Genomic DNA, 17,421 nt, shown 5'->3' on the forward strand with positions numbered 1-17,421 from the left:
CGACAGTTAGGAGAGCAGAGGTCTAATCTTTCTTGTCAGTGGGTAGGCAGACCCTTGACTGCTTCACGTGTATGAATTTCAAAGATGCAGTAACTGCCTCGCTTGTCTGTGGGCTGTTTTGTCTTCTGTACATCCACTGTTTTCACACTGGTTACGCACAGCATGTGTTGTTCAGCAACAGGAAAAAAAAAAAAAGACTGAAAAGACAGGCAAAAAGTAGAGAGAGAGTGAAAAGAATTAATGGAGGGCATTAGTGAATGATGAGCGAAGCATCAGCGACCTGTAATTGGCAGAAGAATAGTACAGTGCCATGCCATTTTGTCCTTAAGCACTTTTTAATTTTTATTTGAATTTACAGATTGATCAGCCTGGGCTTGGCCTGCCCTCTCGTGACTACTATGAGTGCACCGGTGCATACAAAGAGGTAAGGTGAAGCTGACAGATCTCTGGCTGCAGTTTAGAAGTTTTAGCCTGTGTTTTAAAGGGAGGCGTATCCTCAAGACTGAGGATAGGCAAAGAGCAGGAACGGTCCTTCCCCAAAGGGGAAACAGTACTGGGAGAACTGGGGAAACAGCACTGGGAGAACTGGGGAAACTGGGATAGAAAGGTAATAGTGATGAGCATTTAGCCAGGGCTGATCTGCAGGTGAGAACAGTATGTGTGACAGGCTGGAGAAAGAAGTTCTAACATGGGTGAGTGTGCAAGAAGGCAGGAGAGCCAAAAGGGAAGTGAAGAGGATGCAGAGAAACAAGATCAAGGGCAAGTAGAAATACGTTAGGGAAGAACAGGAGGGAGTGGAACAAGTGTGCTGAAGATGAGTGTTACAGTATTTCACCATAAACGTTGGAGACCCAGTCTGAGGCCCCCGGCAGCACCAGGACCCGAGGGGGTGTCGAGCTCCCGCCACTACGGAGCAGTTGTCTCTGCTCTGGCTGGGAGGAAGGCACATTCCTCTGGCAGGCTACACCCCGGGCATCCCAACCTGCCTCCCTTCTCGTCCTTTCCTCTCATAATCACTGAGCATGTATGTAGAAGAAAAGTAGTAACATTTCCATACCATTTCTGTATGACTATTCAAGTCAGAAGAGAACAGCTACTTGCCTTTTTAGGACCTCTTGGAAGGAAATAACCATGAAACAATCTAGCTTTGTTACACAGCTTCTGCCAGGCTTCACAGCCGAGTCAAGAGGCACCTCACAGCTGTCGAAGTTGCATTAGGACAGAATACGAGTGCTTTTGGATCGCCTGTTCTGTCACTACAAAAGGGTGACATTTCTGAACTCTGACTGACTGGTATCAATTGGCAAGTGCTGCAGGTGTCAGTGGAGTCCAGGTGGACTACTCATAGCCCTGTGATATGTGATAGAAAGAAAGAAAGAACCATTAAGAACCAAAGACAGTTTTCTGCGTGAAAGATCTGAGATCAGTCTCCTAAGTCAACAGCTGAAGGAAAATGCAGCAGATAAAGTATGTTGATACCACAGAAATTGCTTCAGATGCCTAAAAATCTCATGTGGTCTTTAATCCCCGTTTAGTTGTTATTCAGACACATGTGCATTACCCTGTTAGCACTGACTGTGTATCCCTTGTTGCTAATCTTGCTTGAGGCACTCGAGAGCTGAAGTGTATGTATTTGCTGAGGTGATGTAGCCGAAACTGCTACCACAGGAACATTTAATCAGCCAGTTTTCTTCTGTGTAATTAAATGCAGAAGCGATGAGAAAGCATACAAAACATTTGGGGGGTTTAGGTATTTTGCTGACATGCTAACAGGTAATACTCTTAATACTGATTACGTTTAATTACAGATCATATGCTAGTAAAGACAATCATTACATCTTAACTGTTCAGTTATGTTATTATCACGTGTGTTATGGCCTCTAGGAGCTGGCTGATGTATCACAATTTGTTCCCTTGTTATTACACCAACTGCAGCACTAAAAGACAATTCCTGGTCTAGTCTGACCTACCTGAAAGTGTCATACTACTTTCTACTGCTGGAATGCAGAGAAGAGAGTATTTTTTTAAAAAAAGAGAGATTTCTCACTGAAAGGCAGACTCATTCTTACAAGCCTGAACACTTCAAGTGAGAGGTGTTCCTCCTTTCAGTCCCTGCTCTCTGCCAGCAGCCTCCTCTTGGCTCTGTTTCCTGCTGTGTCATTCCACTCGGGGAGCTGTACGGAGCAAACAAGGTACCTGCCTCCTGGACCTCAGCCTCTGCCTCTGTCAGCACTTCCCACCACAAAGCTACAAGTGGAATCTGTGAACGAGATATTTTAAAAATATTTTCTCCTGTAAAATATAGGAGTCCTCTGCTCATACAGGAGTTATTCTGACATTTAGGTTCCCACTAAAATATCTGAGAGTATTTATACAGTCCATCTGAAATTAGCTGACAGTTCTTTGCTACCTGACCATACAATGATCTGCACTTTAGGCCAAAAATTAAGTCCATTGATTGGTACCTGACGATCTCTGTTGACTTCCTGGTGTGGAGTTAATATCTGTACTGAATTTTTATAAAGTGTATTTGGATATCTTACATAGACAGTCTTGGCATGCACTCTCTTTTGTGACTTCTTGTAGCTGGCAGTGGTTTCATGGGCTTTTCTCTTCCTGGTAAAATGATCTATCTTGATTAAAAACAATACTGAGAGCTCAGTGCTTCAGGATGCTGTGAGCCACCTGCCTTTCTGCAGTCTGGTGCGGGCCCTTTTGATGAGGTGCTGGGAGCTTTCCAGTGCAGCGCTGCTGGCAGGTGGGGCAGGCTGGCTGCAGACAGGGGGCTGAAGTGCTGCGTCCTGCTGCCCTAGGAGCTGAACATACCAAAACACTGCTGTTGGGAACACGGATGACAGGCACGTCTTGTTAATCCTAGGTTTCATCACTGTTTTAGTAGATCATGCTATTTTGCATAAAATAGATTTATTATTAGATAGCTAATATTAATGTATTTTATTTGCCTTTTAAAAGCAAAACAGCATTTCTGTTGACAGAAAAATGAGCGTGGCTTGAAGAGGAATGAGAATAATACTAAGTCCCATAAAATACAATGAGATCTGTAGATACTGGACAGTGTCACATTTAAGAGAATATACTTCCTATTTCCATTCTTATCCTTGGTGAATTCTGATATGTTAAATTTTATACTATATTGTCTGTGGTGTGTCTAGATACACTAAATTTAGGTACAGCACCATGATTTCTAAATGTTCCAATGTTCTACACTGCTTCTGGGAGTAATTTTCCCACAATGCTAATTCAACACAGTCCATCAGCATTTCTCTCAGTTTTATGTTTCTGGGAACATTGCTCTTTGGAAGGGGTATTTTTGGAAGTTGTAATTAAAGTGAGCTAGAAAAAACATGGGTGATGGTTTAAATATGGACGTACAAATGTCTCATTTTAAATAATGAAAACACAGTGCAGTAGTTGAGACTGTTTAGCTTTGAAGAAATTATGCAGCAATTTTCCATGAGGGAATTTTCAAAGTTAATTTCTATTATCAGAGTAAACGACTATTAAACTATTTAAGAAAGGGATGAAGAACTGTGTAGTTCATAGAAAAGAAGATGAAATCTTAAAGATAATGAAGGTATGCTGTACTTCGGAGAGTTTTGTCTTTAAAATGTTTTGTGTTTTTTCCTGCAGGCATGTTCTGCCTATGTTGATTTCATGATTTCTGTAGCTAAACTAATCCTCCAAGAAAGAAATATTTCTTTCAGTGAGAGCAGTATTTCTGAACAAATGAAAAGAGTTATGGACCTGGAGAAAGAGATTGCCAACGTAAGAAAAACATTTTTAAAGTATCCTTTACATAACTGACTTTGTTGGTAATACCTCAGAAAGCTAACTGTAAGCTGAGTTGTTAAATTACTCGCTAATGTTATTTTGCGGGACCAAAAGCTGACCAAAAATGTGTGGGGCCTGGAACACCTAAGAGAAACACATAATAAGACAGACACGCCTTCTAATGAGCAAGGGAAAATATTTGAGTTAGCTGTTTTCCAAATGGCAGCATGTTTTATCCTGATCTGTTCACAGAAGCCCTTCAAGAGAAGAAAGGGAGAGCAAGAGAGAGACAGACTTGGCTTCCGTTCAGTCTGGTTTAGGAAGCGGGTTTGGGGAGATGCTTTCAGGCCTCCTCTCCCTTCGGCCCGTTCCCCAAGGACCGTTTGGTTATCAGAGCAGTGGATTCCCAACCCTCGGCCTGCCAGGCTGCACAGAGTAGTGTTTGTCCTGCACGAGCTGCTCCGCAGCGCTCACTGTTCCAAGTGCATTTTTAATCACTGTTCTTCATTAAGTATGGCTTGGAGAAACAGCTAGAATTTGAACCTGCATGGAGAAAACAAATGGAAATTCAAGCATTAGCGAGCCAAAACATGGCTTATGATTATTAAACATTTCAGAAGGACCTGAAGCTGAGGATGACCATAAAACAAGATAAACACAAGTTTTCTATCTTCAGCTGTTTCTCAAGTTACATTGATAGTAAGTGCATGTGTTTGGCAGAGGAAGACCTTTCCCCTTGATTTGTATAAACCACAACCATCTGATTTTGATTTTCTTCACATTTTCCTGAGAAACTCACCTCTGGGCTTAGATCAGAGATGGAAAATTATTACAAGAAAAGGAATTCACTGGAGAGAGATTTAAAGGGAAGTACAAAAAGAAACCACAACTGAAAGGTCTCTACAGCAGTTGCTGCTGGTAGAGAGCACAGCTGGTGGTGGGTAAGCTGCTACTGCCTTGGGTTTGGACCTCTTGCATCAAAACCAGCACCAGCCTGAACGTTGCTGAGAGAGCTGGCGTTGTGCTCTTGGGAATTGGTTAAAGAAAACACAGAAGAAAATACTGAATGCACAATAGATTAAGAAAGTGAAAGCTGAAATCTTTTTTAAAAAGGGATAGAGAGATAAAATCAGACTCGCATGACTGATTTTGCAAAACAGTTTAAATGGGTAAAATCTACTCTTCTCACTCCTGAACGAGGCATTTAAGAGTACCCGAGGCAGGGGTGATGTAGGCTCTCCCACGAATTACTCTCACGGATCACAAGATCACTCTTTCCCCATAGTCATTTCTGTACCTGCGTTTTCAATCTCTGCCACCAAAAAAAGTGGAAGTTAAGAGAGGGAGGAGTATGAGGGGAGAAGCACTGATCCTGACACAAGGTACTTCTGCACGAGAACAAAGGTATGAAAGAGGTGACAAGAATGCACTTCAGAAACGCAGAAGCATCCTACAAGGGACACACTGGTGTTTGAGGAAAAGAGCAGAAAGACACCCAGGAGAGTATTCGGAGGCCAAGGGAGCGGTTCCCATGAGGTGCCGGTTTTGTCTCCTCTCAGTCTGCATTGTCCCCACGCCGTTCCAGGGACCTCCCTGCTGACATTTGCTGTCTAGAGACGCCGGTGATTAACTTGCCTCATAAAGCACCACCACAGACACAGGTCCGTGGCAGTCAGCAGTTTTATTGTCTGTAAGAAGCGGCCCCAGTACAGTCATGCCATTCAGGTGTTAATGTGTGCACAGTTTGAACACCCTGGTGCAGAACCACATTGCCCAGCCTAATAAAAACCTTGTTTGAGTTATGAGCTATGATTCCCTTTCTATACAGCGGTTCCAGAAAGTTTGTTGCCAGACAAACAGCACGTGCATCCCGGCCAGGATGCTCACACTGCATTCCCACCGTAGCACATCCCCCTGTACTCCGTGAATACATCTCCTTTATTCCCTTCTCCCAGTATTTTGCTTCTTGCATCATCTCACGAATATCATGAGCATGTTCGTGTGTTGAGTGTATCTGTTGGTAGCAACATCTGCTTAGTGCTTTGAGTGGTATGGGTCTGTGTTCCAACCAGGGCTCCCGCACAGCCCGAGCTGGGGAGGCTCTAACACCAAACAAATCCAGAAAGTAAAGCTTCATTTTACTCTCAGAAATTCAGCTCATTCAATCTGTCCTTTTATATGTTTTTTTACCTACAAAACGCTGTCCATATTTACATGTAAGTACTTTACAGTTAATGCAAACTTATATTTTAAGCCAGAAATACTAATTTTCTTTCTTTTTACTTCCACCTATCAAATTCCTGTGAACTGACTCAGTGTAGTTAATAATTTCCTCATTATTAACTTTGATAGGCAACAACAAAATCTGAAGACAGAAACGATCCACTTCTGCTGTACAATAAAATGACCTTGGCACAACTCCAAAACAACTTCTCACTGGAAATCGATCATAAGGTGAGCGATCAGTAATCTGATATTTTAACTTCTGATTTATGACTGATGAGATTAAACAATGAAGCCTGACTTTTTCCTTTTAGAGACATTTCTTTCTTGAGCTTAGATATATTTGAAATTGAACAGGATACCTGAGGTACACACAATATTACCTAAACATCTGATGATATTAAACTGTATGTAGAAGGCTGTGCTTTGGTACCCACTGCTGCTCCTAACTTGAAGGCAGATCTCGCCCTCTGCTTCAGCAGAAAGAGGTGGAAAAGGACAAGGGGAAAAAAATCATGGTAAACCTTGCGAAACTTGCACATATATAACCCTTGCTGCAAACCAGGAGAGTATCCTTTGCAGAGTACAAATAAGTTCCCTTCCTAATTACCTAATTGCTAATTACCACAGCAGCTCCAAAGAGCCCAGGACAAAAGTTAAGACTGTAGCCACCAGTTGATTCAAATACATCGTAGTATGACTATTCAGACACTCTCTGTTTATCCAGAGCTGCAGATTCAGAAAAAAAAAGTCACTTTTCCAGCAGTCCCTCAGTCAGACGGGCTCCCAAAGCAAGCAGAAAGGAGCCCAGGCAGTCACGCCTAGGAATCAGGAAAATCCTCCCCATTCCTCCCACTGAAGCTCCCCCAGGATGTTTCAGCTCTGCCTTTTCCCTCAGCCTGAGCCACGTGCCATTTGTGCAGCATGACCTTTAATTCACGGCACCACAAAGTCCTGCTACAGAACAGCCAAAGACTTGGTAACATCGGCGTGCCTGCTCAGTGCCATCAGCCCCCACAGACATGGATGGTTTCCATCATAAATGACTCCCCGCTCAGCTCCTGGCCCCCAGGCAGGCAGGGTAGCACTGCGTGTGCACTGTGGCCTCCCTGGCAGGACTGCGTTATTGAGTCTTCTGAGGCCAGCAAGGTACTCTGAATCTCATTGTTCTTACCACAGTTTCATAACCACTGCTATTTTTATTGACTAAGTTCTTCAACTTTAAATTCTATGGCAGTTCACTTCTGCCTAGCTTAATTTGTTTCATAATTTCCCTTCCCCTGCAGGTCTTAGTTGAACAGCTACCATTACAGTCATACTGTCAGAAACTAGCTTCTCCTGTCACAGAATGGTATTGCCCTGGTTATTTTTAGTTCCTGGGGAGTGCTGCAGATCAGCAATAATCATCTGCTCTAAATTTATCCAAAAATGCTCAAAAGACACATGATGGGAGTTGGTAGCGTTGTTGTAATGGTCTAAGCATAGAACAGCAATTATTCCTAAGATTAGCTTGAAGTTTGCTGCTTCTCTTTCAAACCTGAAGTGATTCTATTCCTGAAAGCTTATCTGCTTTCCTCAGCCACAATAATTTGTCTGATGAAAGACATTACCTCTTCCAATAAAACTTTCCTCTCAGAAGATACAGACTAGGAAAAATCACCAATACTTTTCAAAGTAATAGGCACAACAAAAATTTTAAAAATCAATGAAAAAAAAAAAGTACAAAGATTATTTGCTTTTCTTAAATGTAATGCCTTCCTTTTCATTACTAAACTGAGCACCTAACCAGTGTGGTAAAAGCACTGAGTAGCTCTAAGGGTTTTGATGATCATTTTCATCTGCTCTGAATCATTTTCTCAGTCAAGCAGTGATCCACAGCGGCCACGGATTAGGAAACCTTGGGCCAACGTGGAGAATCTGAAGCAGTGTATGTAGAGTTAGCTGTAACATCAGTGTCATTTACTCAAGAAGTGAACAGAGGGATTGAAGGAAGACGTAACCCTGTGCAGACTGCAGTGTCTGAGCCGAAGGAGCGCTCTCAGCTGGTATCGTACAGAGCAGGACAAGTAACACGCTGCATGCTTGTGCAAATACTTCCCGTGACATCAGCTGGAGGTGTGACCTTGCTGGCTAGGGGGCACGCAGAGGTTACAACCTCCCGTTAGTACTACTCTGTTGCTCTGGGCCCCTTCGCCAGACCCCGGCTCTGCTCGCAGGAGGCCAGAGCAGACCCGGGTCTCCAGTCAGGCCTTTCCCCATCTGCTGTCTGAGGCACGTGATATTCCCGACCAAAGACTTACCAAAGGGAAATTCTTATCAGCAAACTTGTAAGAGTTTCCAGTTCAGAGTGCCCACTCACTAAAATAATGCTCTCTTCAGGCTAGACAGACACGACAGAATGAAAACTTAACAGAAAATGCCTTCATGGGTACTGGGTCATGCAAGTTCTGTGGGCCCCTCATGAAAGAAAATGGGCATTTAGGACTGGAGAGACAGAAAAGAACAAGAACTCTGACCTTTGTCTGAGACTTGTCTGTCACAGCATGCTGCAGACTGGCCTGCTGTCGAATCGGCTGCTTCTCCAGTACCTGGTACGGTGGCATGCAGAGGAAAATTCATTACAGATAGTGGATTTAGTGTCTCTGTTTTAAAGCCTATTAAAATAAATCCTTTTATGGACTTCAGTGTACCTCAGAACAAGTCCTTACCATATGCTTCAGCATGGATTGCCAAGTATACCACAAATCTTACCACCCCATAGGTACAGAGACAGACTGTACTGAAAATCAGGTTTTTAGCCAAATACAGCCAAAAGGCAACTGAAATTTTACTTAATATACTGTTTCTGCTTTTCCAGGCTAAAAGAAAGAGGTCATAACACTTTAAATTGTGTTAGTCTGAAATCAAAACAACGTCTCGACCTTTTCTGCTAAATACCACCCTATTCTAATAGGATTGTAGGATATAAATTATCTCGGATATGGCTCCACTTACAAGTAGTGCAGCTAGTAGGAAAAGTAAAGGCAGAGCATTTGTGTTAGGCAAACATACTTAAACTGGAAAAAAACCAGCTAAATACTGTTCCTGTGTGATTTAACCATATAATAACGCATATTGATTTTCCAGGCATTCAACTGGTCAAAATTCATAAATGATATAATGTCAACTGTACAGATTAATGTTGAGAACACCGAACATGTCATTGTTTATGATCCAGAATACCTTATCAGGCTGAAGTCTATTCTTAATAAATACACTCCCAGGTAGGTATGTAGGTATGTAATTTGCATTTTATTTCCAACAAACTTAAAAAGCCTAAAAACATTACCAGCTCGTTATTGTTTTTTTTGTTAACCAGAGATCTTCAGAATTACATGACCTGGCGATTTGTAATGGATCTTGTCAACAGCCTCAGCCGTAACTACAAGGACACAAGGAATGCTTTTCGTAAGGTGCAGAAATTAATCCCTTTTTAAGTTGTAAAGATGATCTGTGTGGATTTTTAAATGTACTTGTAGTATATAAAAATGTAATGTCTTTTGAATTTTGCCCAGAAAAGCTAGATGTGTTTGCTGAAGCTTCGGGAGCGTACACGTAATTTATACGGTATGTGCTTGATAGCTGGAGTGGATTTGACAAGTACTGTTCTGATCCTTGGTCTCTGTGTTTTTCTGAACCTAAATTAATCCCCACTTTGATAACAGAACAGTCCCATTGATTTGAAAATGATTATTCTACAGTTCTGTTTGATTTGGTACAAGCTCTTCAGCATCCAGAGTAATACATTCAAAGTCAAACATTATGGGCCTGATCTTGATTTTGAAACATTTGATCCTGCAGATATTTTAGTGCTTTCAAGGAAATGCTGAGCAGTTTCACAAACAGATTGGAGAAGTCCTTTGTATTTCCACAGTAGAACTTCATACTCTTAAAGTTTGCTCAGCTCCATTAAAAAAGGTTAATGCCATTTTGTTATATCTGCTAGTGACAAAAGAAATACAAAAGAAATACTTTAACACACATATGGAGCTTTTTAAGGAGACTGTGTCTGGTCAGTTTTATCTTTCTGAACAGGGCAGTCTTACTCATTGATTATTTGGCTTTTTCTCCTAGTCTTTAAAGTTTGAAACTATTGTAATATAAAGCTTCATATTTGCTTAGTCTACATCATCAGGGAATACTACACTTTGCACTCTCTAAACTAAAGTCATCACCCACAACACCTTAGGACTTCACTGAGGAATTTTCATTTTGAAAAATGCCAAAGTTTGAAAGAACAACAGAAAAAGATTTTACCATAGTCTGTGTATAAAAACATACCATTGTCTGCTAATTAATAACACGTGCTACAGTATAGCTGGAGCTTCTCACACCAAATGCAGTGCAAATAGATTAGCATTTGTCTTGTTAAGTTTGCTTTCAGATGTAAACGTGAGGACAGTTACGTCATTCCACAAGTCTCCCATACCATTGGTTTTTTTCTGGGTTGTGTGGCTAATTGGTCACTTATTCAAAACTTTGCTTTAAATACAGATTGCTCAAAATGTGCTACAGAAAGTGCCAGAGTCCTAGCAGAAAGATCACTGGATCTGCAACCAATTCCTTAAGGAATCAGCAAACAGACCTCGCTGACGTGACCAGACTGCACATGCAGACAGGCCTCACGTGTTGCTGAGGGGCTGTGCTGCCACTCTCGACCACTTACCTTTGGTTCTCCATCTCAAGGTCAAATTGTCAGTTTTCCCTGTAACATTTCTTCAAAATTGTGCCCTTCCAGCCGATGGACTGTCAGGAAGCCCAGGTGTGGGGGTGCACAGCTATTGCAACTGTATCCTCAGGATACAATTACTCCCACCAAAAAAAAAAAGCATCAGTATCTTTCTTTTCTTGCAAGATTTCTTTAAACAGAAAAAAACCTGTTCCCTACAATGTTGTAGTTGAGAATTTATGCCCCAAGAGATCAGGTGTAATTTCAGATACAACAGCACAGTAATGCATTTTAACTGCATGTTATTTTTACTAATAAGCGGGTAAGTTTCTGTTGCTGTAGAAAGCACCGCTTTGGTTTTCTTGTGCACCTCTGGTGACACTAGGCTCTCTTAAAAAGGGAAGGGCAATCCTGGCCTGATGCAGGTCCCCCACGGGCTCGAGCAGCCTCTACCCAAGGGGCCAATGACTGCCTAGGGTAAGCCTGAGCAGCACAAAGGGATCTAACAGAATCTTCATTGCATAGTCATTCTGAGTTAGTTATTATTTTAATTAAATTCAGTACTGCTAATGTTCATTACTAGTTTTGCTTTAAGTTCCGGGGGAGAGGGGTTGTATTTACTTTTCCTATATAAGCTTTTGCCATGTAAGCAGATGACTACTGAGCCGCCTGTTTGTGTGGGGGGGGGATCTAGGAGAGAAACAGATGAAGGACGGGCAGATTTTTCTAGTCTATTCAGCTATTTGTCAGTAAGGAGTTACAGAAAGCTCCAGCATCACTCTTCAGGCTCTTCAGGGAGACCTGCAGTAGACTCCTCTGTGCTGTGCTGTGCTGGTAACATTTTCAAAACACCATTCCTGTGTGCCTAATGCTTTAGGGTGAAAAGAAACGTTTTCCTAGTACTGCAGTTCAAGGTGTAGCAGTTACAGAGCTTTTAACACCAGAAGTCACTGATCTGTACCTCTGAAGAGATGTGTAACTGCTTCATTAATGAATATAAACTTCATTATAGAGTGTGATTTCAGAGAGCTGCCCTGTGGTGACACTGTCTGCTGTATTCCTTGCGTTCAGGAGTCACACTATTGTATTATCCACTCAGCTTTATCACATATTTACTCATTATCATGACAAAATCCTTGCATACCTTGTAGCAACATCACACAGAGTAGATGAGCTTCTACTTTGCAGACTCCTGAAGGTGGGAGGCTCTGACAGAAGCTGCGGGTTGGGTAGAAAACACAATCTTCCCACTGCAGAAATTAACCTGCTGCGTAATCACCATGGCCCTGTCAGAGCTGGACCTGCAATACGGATCCCTGTAACAGCGAAAGCTTTGTGTCAGGGTAGTTCTCTTTAACCTCTCCCATCCCCAGCTTTTAAAGTTCCTCTCTACTTTTCGTGTTTTGCAAGGATAAAGAACATTGCTACTGATTCTTGTATTTCCTCAGCCTGTGACAGCTGTTCCCATCACACCTACCTGCCCCAAACCCAGATGTGAATTAAATGCAGGTGTTTCAGGGCGACTGGGCTCCTCTGAAACACACATCCGCCAGGCACTCGCCGTTCTCCTTCATTTCACTCAGGGCCTGGTGTCACTCTTTTACCTGACGTTTCTGCTTCGCAGGCACTTTACGGCACAACGTCAGAAACTGCTGTTTGGCGTCGCTGCGCAAACTACGTCAACGGCAACATGGAGAGCGCGGTGGGGCGGCTGTACGTGGAGGAGGCGTTTGCTGGAGACAGTAAACACGTGGTAAAGCTTTTAGCAACCTCAGCCCGTGTGCCATCTAAGCCTCACTTACTGTCACCACGCTGTTCTTTACACAGCTTTGATCACTTTTGATTAACCTTTTCTCGACAGCAGGTCACTGCCTAGGCCCCCGATGTTTCAGGGTCCGCTGCGGAGCAGCAAGCATGTCGGTGCTGGGAGAGTCGCTCCTTTGCTCCGAAGTCCATGGTGTTACTGGCCTTGCACCAGCCTGCCTTCCAGCAGGCCACCAGTGGGAAACAACACCCGAAACACAGAGATGGCATGTGGGCACCTGGAGGGGGGGAGGCACCTGCCTGCTCCACCCCTTCCGTGAGCTCCAGCCTCTCCCCGCGGGCAGGTGGCCACGGGCCGCGCGAGCCAGCCCCGACGCCGGGGAGCGGCACTTACCGACGGGACCCTCGCTGCGGGTTCTTCCAGACTGGCACTACATCACATCCTGCCAACGTGGGGCGCAGGCACAATCGGCTGCTGCTGTTTGTCTTCAGTCACACACAAAATTGCTGAAAATTAACCCGAAATTAAGCCTTAGTTAATGCCTATTGGTCCTACTGTAATCCAGGCTTAAGATACACCATTTTTTGGGGGGTTGACATGTACACCATAATTTGATCAGATGCACAACATCCAACGGACGGTCATCTCTCAGGTTTTCTGTAACCTGAATAACTAAATTGCATTGCCCCATGACTCAGGGCCATCCCCTTTCCTCTCACAGGACAGGCTAAACATTCTACTTAACTTGAGCGCCAGGCTCTGAGCGTGGCCCATAAAGAGCATATGCTCAAGCAGCTGGTGCAGGAGATCCAAGTCTGTAATAAACAAACTATAAGTGTGGAAAAATGGATCATTTTACATGGATTTATAACATTCTGATGTTTTTTCCAAGGTTGAGGAAATGATTGCAGATATACGTGATGTTTTTATAAAAACTTTAGATGAACTTACCTGGATGGATGCAGAAACCAAAAAGAAAGCAGAACAAAAAGTAAGTTAAATCTTGTGTTTCTATAAAAATCAGCATTTCAATTGTTTTTCTTGAAAAAAAAAAAAGCGTAACATCTATCACTATTTTATATATACAAACCAACTTATATCTGTGTTCCTATCAGCACAGCAGCTCAGAGACTTCCTGTAGGAGATCCAGGTTACACGGGAAGGGGCCTCTGTGGGGATAAGCACACAAAATAGGAAGAATATATGTACAAGGTTAAGACCTTCCAGGCAAACTGGTGATTAAGGGGCTAGATAATGAATATCTACCAGGAAGTAATACTGAAAATGAGAAGGAATGACTTGTGGTGCTTTGACCAGCTCTTAGGAGCAATAGGCCAAGAACAAAAGTCGAACCACAGGCTGGACGGCATCAGTGAGTTCTCTTTCCCGGGAAGACGCAGCTTCAGACAGTTCATGTAATTCTGGAGTAACAGAAATCAACTGTAGAGAGCCCTGAACTGGGAGTGAAGCAACTGAAAGAAGTATTTATTACATCTCTGTTTTGTTAAATGGTAGAGATAATAACGAATCTTCAATTCTGTATTTTTGATTATAATTTTAAAATAAAATTTAATATTAGAAAATCTTGGAAAATATAATGGGCTTATTAATTATAAAGTAGGACCTAGATTTTCCTCCAGATTCTTGGTTAGAAAAAAAACATTTAAAATAACTATCCAAATATTAGCGGTTTATCAAACAATTCTAGACTATATAGCCTGCAAAAAGCTACAAATGCAACAGATTGCTGAGACAGTCACAGCATCCAGTGGGCTTATACTGATTCTGGTGTGCTCAGACAGCACAGGTACAGTTGTTGAACTGGTGCTGATGTGCCTTCCTAGTGCTGTTGCTGTAGGTACACACTGATCAGATCCAACCACACAGGAACTTCAGACCAGGAAAGGCAGCGTAAGGCAGGCAGCAAACCGAAAACCCAAAACATTTCCCTACTATGATGAGACACAGACAGTGTATGTACAAAGTCTAGGCGATACTTCCACTGTTATGAACAATTTATTTGCCAAAATGACATGCAAACTGCCTGAAAAGCTAGGATCAGAAACCTACACATGCTCCGTGTGTTGCCTATAATGCTCAGTTGTTTGTGGGAATAGCCTACATCACAAAATTATTTGTATAAATAATGTGATTTTACTGCTAAATTTATTAAGATGAATATATATGGAAATGGTAGAAAGAATTGCTAAAGAATCATTTGTTCTATGTTTTTTTTAATTACTCCTGACGTTGCCATCAAATACAAAGCAATATTTAGCTATCAGAGGACACTGAGTAAGGGTTGGTTTGAAAAACTTTGTTCAGGACTTAAATTGTCAAAATTTGGGAACATTTTTTTAAAAAAAGTATTTTACTCCAATGTAGAAGTGGGAGCTAGTTATGAAATACGGATACAGCCCCAAACTCAAGTCAAACTGTACACATTTCTGGAAATCTGTAAAATGTGTTTTCCTATAATGTGCTGAAGTTAAAAAAACATCCAGTTAATAATCTTATTTCTGTTTTGGATGCTGTAAAATACGTCAAATATTTCAGGATTTCTACTATTTGTTTAAACCAGCCTTTCAACTCAAAAGCATAGCTGAGTCGTGTTTGGCTGCCTTGTGCACATCTCTGCAAGTTTACTCACAAAGGAAGGAACAGAACATACTTTTATAATTAACCACAAATTTTACAGTGCTTTTGATTAATTAGAAAATGTAAACAAAAGCTATATATAATGAACATACTGGGGTTTCTGCAGTTGCTTCCACACAGCATTCATTAGATAATTTATGATTGATTTAAAAATATGGCTGGATTTGCTCTGCATATCAAATTATCTTGTCCCTAGGCAACAGCAATTAGAGAGAGGATTGGTTATCCAGATGAGATCGTGACTGATGACAATAAGCTGAACAGCGAGTACCAGGAGGTGAGTATCCACAACGGGTGCTATAATCAGAAATGGGTCTTAAGTGAAGAAATTGTGAACTTGCCTTCACAGCCAAACCAGATGCATGTGCAGAGAAGAACTCAGCCCTGTGCTCAGCTGCATGGCTGCACATAAGGCTGTGTGGGAAGCCAGGGTGGTACAGCTGATCTAGTGCAGGTGGTGGTACGTGTTTGGTGGTATTTCAAGGGAAGGTACAGATTCTAGAGGAATTGTGCTGGAATAAAACATGGAGCCAACGGTGTTCAGTATTTCTAAATCCGCTACGGATTGGCATACCACTGGTTAAGCGGATGCAGGTACCCGTAGCTTCCTAACTGTGCCTCTCTATCCATGGGTTGGAATTACTCCCTGAAGTGTGATTTAAACCGCATCTGAGCTTCTTCACTGCACAATGTGACCCCAGCATTCTTTCACCCTGTAGGTTCATTTGTAGGAGCAATTCCATTCGTGTATTGAGTATGTTCAGGCAGAACATGTCTTAGAAGTCTAAGTTTTAATTTTGAAAAACAGGGACATATAACCAAAGTATGTGTTTTAAAACACCATTTGAGCCTTATTCATGTGTTCTTTCTGGGGTGGAATTGCAGCTTACCAAGCTGGCACCTCCCAGAGGTTAGGGTCAAAACCCACAAATGCTGAACTCCACTCAAAATATATATAAAAAGAGGGAATAAAGATCTCTGAAAAAAAAAATATACAGCTGCTAACCTATATCCAGCTACAATATCAGCTCTGTGATGTAGCAGAGCACTGCAAACCAAGTTCTAATTGTAGATCAAACAATGCGTTGCTTAGCTCATCACGCTGAAGACTAGATTTTCCAGATCCATGTGATTTCTATTGCAAATCAGTAACACCACCACTAAGTACTTTTCCCTCTTTCTTTTTAGTTGAACTACAAAGAAGAAGAATACTTTGAAAACATTATTCAAAACTTAGTATTTACCCAGAAGAAAAGGTTGAAAAAACTCAGAGAAAAGGTGGACAAAGAGGAGTAAGTATTTAAAAATACTGTGTATAGTCTTTCACCCAGTTTCCACTGGAGGAAGTACTTGGAGGGTTGTCAGTGATGATTTAATGACCTTCCTGCTGCACTTCTTCCTCCGTGAAGCGGGCAGGGGAGAGGGCATTGCTCGTTCCTCAAAGGCTGCAAGTAGGGCAAAGAAACTGGGAGATGGTGTACAAGGTTAAGTGTTCTGGAGCAGGTCTAGTCTGGTCTCAGCTCCCGGAGTGGATTAAGTGGACTCCTGGAGAGCAGCTTTTTAATTAAGTTCATCTGAAAGATGAATTTCATCCCCGAGAATTTCATTTCTCTTGCTCAGAGACTGCATGAGAAAAGAGAAAGCAGATTAAATGAGGATGAGCAGGAATTTACTTCAGAAATGTGCTCCCGCTCTAAATTAAAGTATTAATGTAGAATGTAGATGCACCAAAAGACTGATGTGGCACATTCCCTAGAGCTGTACTGGCTACTCCTCCTGTCTCAGCGCTGACCCATTTGGAAGTCAGTTTAAACCAAAGCAGAAAAATGACTGTGGTCACCACAGGCTTCGCTAACTTTGCAAGACTGTTCACTTGAATAAGGGCTGCCAAGCTGGGTTTACGTTGAGGGGAGGGTAAGAGAACTAGCTTTGTACAGCCTGAAAAAGAAAATACTACGGGCAGCTCTTAGTGCTGACTTCAACTACCTAATGGGAGGCGGTACAGAGAAGCCTGATGTCTGGAGATGCACCGTGATAGGACAGGTGGGAAGAGACACAAGCTGGAACATGCAAAAGTCTGACTAGATGTTAGGAAAAACTCTTCACCATGCGGGGGGTCAAACAAGACGCAGAGAGGTTGTGAGATCTCCCAATCTCATCCTTGGAGGTACTCAAATCAGCAACGGACAAGCTTCTGAGCAACTGATCTGGTTAGCTTCACGTGGGCCGTGTGACTTCTGGAGATCCTTTTTACCTACATTATTCTATGATTCTA

General features: G+C 42.2%; 1 protein-coding gene across 3 annotated transcripts in view; it reads left to right on the forward strand.

Annotated features, from left to right (window-relative positions):
• MME (membrane metalloendopeptidase) overlaps positions 1-17,421 on the forward strand; it is a 47,432-nt gene that overhangs the window by 14,746 nt on the left and 15,265 nt on the right. For all 3 annotated transcript variants that reach the window (XM_026854761.1, XM_026854759.1, XM_026854760.1), the window contains exons 8-16: positions 359-424; positions 3,652-3,786; positions 6,145-6,246; positions 9,142-9,278; positions 9,374-9,467; positions 12,348-12,476; positions 13,381-13,479; positions 15,343-15,423; positions 16,335-16,438. In XM_026854761.1, the coding sequence (XP_026710562.1) occupies positions 359-424; positions 3,652-3,786; positions 6,145-6,246; positions 9,142-9,278; positions 9,374-9,467; positions 12,348-12,476; positions 13,381-13,479; positions 15,343-15,423; positions 16,335-16,438 (947 nt within the window). The remainder of the gene's footprint in view (positions 1-358; positions 425-3,651; positions 3,787-6,144; positions 6,247-9,141; positions 9,279-9,373; positions 9,468-12,347; positions 12,477-13,380; positions 13,480-15,342; positions 15,424-16,334; positions 16,439-17,421) is intronic.

This window comes from Athene cunicularia (genome assembly GCF_003259725.1).
Source record: "Athene cunicularia isolate RWA chromosome 9 unlocalized genomic scaffold, athCun1 chr9_part1, whole genome shotgun sequence".
Classification (NCBI taxonomy): Eukaryota; Metazoa; Chordata; class Aves; order Strigiformes; family Strigidae; genus Athene; species Athene cunicularia.